The following is a 5,932-nucleotide window of genomic DNA, read 5'->3' on the forward strand; positions in this document are numbered from 1 at the left end:
CTGCAAGCTGTGCGGTGTGGCAAAGAATAAATGGATAGATAGATAGATAGATAGATAGATAGATAATAAAAATAAAAGGCCAGGCTGAGGGTTTGGAAAGGGAGGTGCTGGCATGGGTCGGGGGAGGGAACCCGGGCTCAGAGAAAGCCAGACTCAGCAGAACTATTCTGTCCCAGATCTGCAGGGTCCACAGATTCCAGCCCAAACCAGCCAATGGGAGAAGGCCCTCTAATCCCAGAGAACTAAAGGATTCTCTTCAGCTATCTAACTTCCCTGCTGGACCCCACTCCTGATCCCCACCCCCACCCTTACTCCGGCTTGTTCAGAGGAACCTGGAGGCCCCCAGGAGCAGTCTCATACTCCATGAAGTGAACTCAGCTTCACTAACCTCTCAAGCAGAATTGAAGAATGTTCTAATATAGATGTCAGTCAGGACTATGAACCCCAACTTTGACTTGAAGAGAAAGGCAGATTCCTCCAGTTCCCCTGTTCTTGGTCCTTTTCTCTCAGAGCCTCACACGAGCCCTGACCCTATCCCCACCCTCACACCCATGGCTGTGCTCATCTCCCAGTTGAGGAGGGAGGGGAAAATGCAGCAGCTTTATCCGATGCACAAGAGTGGTCCTAGCCCTCTGCAGCTGTGAAAGAGTTAAGAGGCTGGGCCAGCCACCTCAGCCTGCCCCTCCCAGGGATTAAAAGTCCTCTATAAAGGGGGCTGTCCATCCAGATCAGGCCAGGGGGGTAACAGGGACCCAGGCATTGTGCCTATCCCCCCTGCCATGTGGGAACTGCGGGCAGCCTCCTTCTGGAGGGCCATATTTGCTGAGTTCTTTGCCACCCTCTTCTATGTCTTCTTCGGGCTAGGGGCCTCACTGCGTTGGACCCCTGGACCACTGCATATCTTGCAGGTGGCTTTGGCCTTTGGCCTGGCCCTGGCTACACTGGTGCAGGCTGTGGGCCACATCAGTGGAGCCCATGTCAATCCTGCAGTCACTTTCGCCTTCCTTGTGGGCTCCCAGATGTCCCTGCTCCGTGCCTTCTGCTACATGGCAGCCCAACTCCTGGGAGCCGTGGCTGGGGCTGCCGTGCTGTACAGTGTTACCCCGACTGCCGTCCGAGGAAACCTAGCACTTAACACGGTAATGGTTGGCTGAGTGGGGCTGGGGGAACCTGGTGCCCTGACTTCCTTCCTGAAGTGCAGGTAGATCAGTTCCCCAGGGGTTTGGGACAGAGTGTGTGTGTGTGTGTGCGCGCGTGCGTGTGTGTGTTCAGGGTGGGGAGGATCAACAGGTGCTGTGGAGGGATAAGGAAGTCATAGAGCCCTGGACCTGAGTTCAGGTCCCAGCTTTTCTTCCAACTCCTGCAGGTTCTTGAAGAAACTTATTTTACCTTATGGGGCCTCAGTTTCCTCATCCATATTAGTGGGTGCATTTATTTCTACTATGAAGGAGTATTATTAGGAGAAATTAAGGAGCAAATACAATTACTGTGAAAGAGGTTGTATTATCCTTCCCCTCCACGGAATGGATGCCATAAGGGGGTTCCTGCCGGGGAAGCCTTGAGTAGGTAAGGCTGTGGCAGCCCTAATGCACTGCCCCCCTTCTTCTTCCTTTGCCCAGTTGCATCCTGGGGTGAGTGTGGGCCAGGCCACCATAGTGGAGATCTTCCTGACGCTCCAGTTCGTGCTCTGCATCTTTGCCACATACGACGAGAGGCGGAATGGCCGCCTGGGCTCCGTGGCCCTGGCCGTTGGCTTCTCCCTCACCCTGGGGCACCTCTTTGGGGTAAGCAGGAGAGGGGAGCAACTTCTTGTTTAAGGATTCCTGGTCCCCCAAGCCTTTGTCGACTTTTAAGCATTCTTCCTGCCCACACGAAGGATCAAACCCATGCCCCTGCATTGAGAGCGCGGAGTCTTAACCACTGGACTGCCAGGGAAGTCCCTATTCTCCTCTCTTGTGATGGCTTTATCTAGTCCTTCCTGACCCCAAGGTGGAAAGGCATGCATCATGGGTAGATGTGGGTTTTGCCGGGGGATCCATAGTCTGTCCCCAGATGGGGCATTAGTGACTTCACCCCACTGTGGGACTTCCATGCAGGTTGTTCTCCCCTACTTGCTGCTGGCTGGAGGCAAGGTACCAACCCTTGGGGGGCAGGTGGGTGGTGGGAGAGAAGCTGGGGTGGAGTGGGCGGGAAGTGTCTCAGTTAAAACTGTGTCTTTTGCAGATGTATTATACTGGTGCAGGCATGAACCCTGCCCGCTCCTTTGCTCCTGCCATTCTTACCAGAAACTTCACCAACCACTGGGTGAGTGAGAGGAGAAGGGCAAGCTCCTGAAGCCCTCCTGCATGGGTGTGGACTGCAGGTTCCCAGGTTTGGTTCCTGCTTTCCATCTGGATGTGTTGACTGCTCTACCAACATTCAGCTAAGGGGGCTGCACAGAGTTTGCATGCCTGTGTGAGCAGGATTCATTATTTTGCTAGAAAGATAGGCTCTTGCTCATATTGTTCCTTCACTAGTTAGTTAGGGATTTTTACTAAGTATTCACTGGATTCCAAACTAGGAGCTATGAGGACAGAATACTGATCAGGAAGACAGAAACTTCTACTCTCAGAGACCAGGATATGTATGAGCACAAATGGGCTTGGGCTTCATCCCAGTTCTAGCACTTTACTAGCCTCATGTGTGACCATGACAAATAACTCAATCATTCTGCACCTCAGTTTCCTTAACTACAAAATGGGCTGTTATGAGAAATAAATGTGAAAATTATATGTGTGAAATATTTAGCACAGAATCTGATATGGAATAAGTCCTCAATAAAAATTAGCTATTTTTGTGTTGTTTGGCCATATACCAGCTAAACGTATGAAAATAATTCAAAAAATTTTTCAGAGTTGTACACCCATTTTCATGGCAGCATTATTTACGGGAGCCAAAATGTGGAAGCAATCCAAGTGTCCCTCACAGATGAATGGATAAACAAAATGTAGTATATACATACAATAAAATAGTATTTAGCCTTCAGAAAGAAGCAAATTCTATACATGCTATATACAACATGGAGGAACCTTCAGGACATTATGCTCAGTGAAATAATCCAATCAGAAAAAGACACATATTGGGGACTTCCCTGGTGGCGCAGTGGTTAAGAATCTGCCTGCCAATGCAGGGAACACAGGTTCGAGCCCTGGTCCGGGAAGATCCCACATGCCACGGAGCAACTAAGCCCATACGCCACAACTACTGAGCCAGCACTCTAGAGCCTGTGAGCCACAACTACGGAAGCCCGTGCGCCTAGAGCCCATACTCCGCAACAAGAGAAGCCACCACGATGAGAAGCCCACGCACCGCAATGAAGAATAGCCCCCGCTCTCTGCAACTAGAGAGGTCCCACAAGTTCCGCAACTAGAGAAAGCCCACAGGCAGCAAAAGACCCAGAAGCAGCCAAAAAAAAAGAAAAAAGAAAAGAAAAAGACACATATTATATAATTCTACCTATACAAGGTATTTAGAGTAGTCAAATTTATTGAAACAAAGCAAAATGGTAGGTAACAGGGGCTGGGGAGAGGGGGAAATGGGGAGTTGTTTAATAGGTATAGAATTTCAGTTTTACAAGATGAAAAAGTTCTGGAGATGGGCTGCACAACAACATGAATATACTTAAAACTACTGAACTGTTACAGTTAGAAATGGTTAAGATGGCAAATTTCATGTTATGTGTATTTTACCACAGTTAAAAAGAAATTTTCAAAGCAATATGGAAACTAGTACAAACTGATAGCAAAAAATAGAATATACATGTGCTAAGAAGGTGTGGGATAAAGGTATAATTTAATGAGTCGGAAAAGAAATGGTAAGTTCTGTGGTGCAGGCAGTGCAGGAGTCTAAAGTTTTAAAATAAACAAACAAACAAACACTGATTTCTGCTTAAATAGTGCCCAGCTGTATGTGCCAAGTGCAGGATGTCTGTTTTACAACAATGGGGTTGGAAAAAGAGCAGCCTTGCTCTTGGTCCCCTCCCCAAACCTGATTATTCCTTTCCTCTTCCTGCAGGTGTACTGGGTGGGCCCAATCATTGGAGCAGGCCTGGGCAGTCTCCTTTATGACTTTCTCCTCTGCCCCCGGCTCAAGAGTGTTTCTGAGAGACTGTCTATTCTCAAGGGTGCCAGGCCCAGTGAATCCAATGGACAACCAGAGGGCACAGGGGAACCTGTTGAACTGAAGACCCAGGCCCTGTAAAAGCTACAGCTGAATAGAGGGAATAGGAAGCTTCTGGGTTTACATGGAGGGGCTGAGCCAGCCCCTGGATGAAGAAAAAGACTGTGGGGAGGGGCATGTACTTCTTTATTTTTAAATTTATGTGTGTGTTTTATTTTTTTGCCTTTTGCCGTGTGAAATCTTTCAAGTTGCATTCACGAGCTGTTTGGTGCAAACTTCCCTTCCTCCCCATCCCACCTCTCTTCGCCGCTGTGTGTGCATGATTGTGCGTATGACTGTGAGTGAATGTGACTGTGTCTGAGTTTTGGGGCATGGCAAGAGTGGTGGGGAAGGGAAAAGAGGTGTCACCCTATACCTTCCTCTCCCAACCCAGTGTGGTAAGTACAGGGAACCAGGACCTTAAGTTTCTGGCCTTTACCCTGCTGCCAGTCAAGTGTATGGCTCTAGGTTTCTGAGGGAGCAGGGAAGCAGTTAGTTACTCCTCAGAGGAGGCAGATGGAGAGAAGTGAAGGAGATGAGGCATTCCAAGAGTTGGTAGAAGCAGCTGGGCGTGGTAGACGAAATGGAGGCATCAGCCCCAGATCAGGATGCCAAAAAGTTTTGGAGAAGTTAACCCGAGAGTGTAGCCTACTTATCTCAGAAATGCTTGCCCCAGGGACTTGGGTGGGGAAGTAGCTCTGAGAAAAGTGAACAATGGGGTTTGAACTGTTCTGTAAATCCACATCAACCTATCTACATCCACTGGCTGGGTTTTGTGTGCATTCTGGCATGATGGATCTCTTTGGAGGCCCTGGGCCACTGAGCTCCCAACCTAAGCAAAAGGTGGGTGAGCCTAGAATCTAGAAAAATTAAGTAGCTTAACTGTTCTGCCTGACACACCCGCAATGTGGCCTCCAAGCAGGTGGTACTTAAGCCCAGAAGAGCTCTCTAAGGCCAAAACAGGAAACCTGATGCCTGGAGCAAATGCAGAGGTAGGGGTGGGGGACATAGGAGGGAGAGGATTTGACCCTCAGTTTTAATTTAGAGCAGCCCAAAACACTCTTCAAATGGCATCTTTCTGCTTTTATCACTAGTTCTATAGTCTTCTTAATTTTCCATTTTTGTGTGTGTCTTTTCATTTTTCTCTCATCTGTCCTTTCATCTTCAGCAAATCTAACCCTTTACATGTCCCAGAAATTGATTCCTTCCATTCAAATTTTAATAATTCACAAGATATTATTTGTTTGATCCCTATTTTCTTTTGTTGTTGGGAAAATACACTCATCTCAACAGAAGCCAGAGGAGACCCTGACCTGACGACGAATACTTATGTTGACCTCTTCCTTTTAGGAGCCTCCTGCGTACTTCACAAGCTTTAAACCTATACCTATAGTAAGACAGACACCCCAGCCCCGCAAAAGACCACTCTTCCACGTAGCTGAACTCTCCATTTCCTCACAAATAAAGCCTAACTTTTCTAACTAACCTTGTTAAGACTTTGGAATAATCCACTTGACTAAGTGCAGGGGAAGAATGTTTGTAAATTCACCTCTAATCGGACTTAGATCCCAATTATCTTAAGTCAGCAGGAAATCCATTGTGCTGTGATTTGGGGCTCAATATAAGGGATCGACTCAGATAAAAGAATACTTGTACTCGCTTCCCTTTTCCTTACTTCATCACCAACTCCCCCGCCCGCTCGAGGTCACATGGACCAGCCCCGCTCTCCCCGCCC

At 48.1% G+C, this 5,932-nt stretch overlaps 1 protein-coding gene across 1 annotated transcript; it reads left to right on the forward strand.

The window, feature by feature from the left end:
* The first annotated feature begins 779 nt into the window (after positions 1–779).
* Positions 780–4,520, forward strand: MIP (major intrinsic protein of lens fiber). The gene is made up of 4 exons (XM_007179609.2): positions 780–1,139; positions 1,620–1,784; positions 2,224–2,304; positions 4,054–4,520. Exons 1-4 carry the CDS (start codon positions 780–782, stop codon positions 4,237–4,239), a joined length of 792 nt encoding a protein of 263 aa, XP_007179671.1. The 3' UTR covers positions 4,240–4,520.
* The last annotated feature ends 1,412 nt before the right edge of the window (positions 4,521–5,932 follow it).

Source organism: Balaenoptera acutorostrata, chromosome 11, assembly GCF_949987535.1.
Source record: "Balaenoptera acutorostrata chromosome 11, mBalAcu1.1, whole genome shotgun sequence".
Lineage (NCBI taxonomy): Eukaryota > Metazoa > Chordata > Mammalia > Artiodactyla > Balaenopteridae > Balaenoptera > Balaenoptera acutorostrata.

Coding starts and splice junctions, on each gene's coding strand:
- MIP (XM_007179609.2), top strand. CDS start 780: ATGTGGGAACTGCGGGCAGCCTCCTTCTGGAGGGCCATATTTGCTGAG. Junction 1,140..1,619: donor GAAACCTAGCACTTAACACG/GTAATGGTTGGC, acceptor TCCTTTGCCCAG/TTGCATCCTGGGGTGAGTGT. Junction 1,785..2,223: donor CCCTGGGGCACCTCTTTGGG/GTAAGCAGGAGA, acceptor TGTCTTTTGCAG/ATGTATTATACTGGTGCAGG.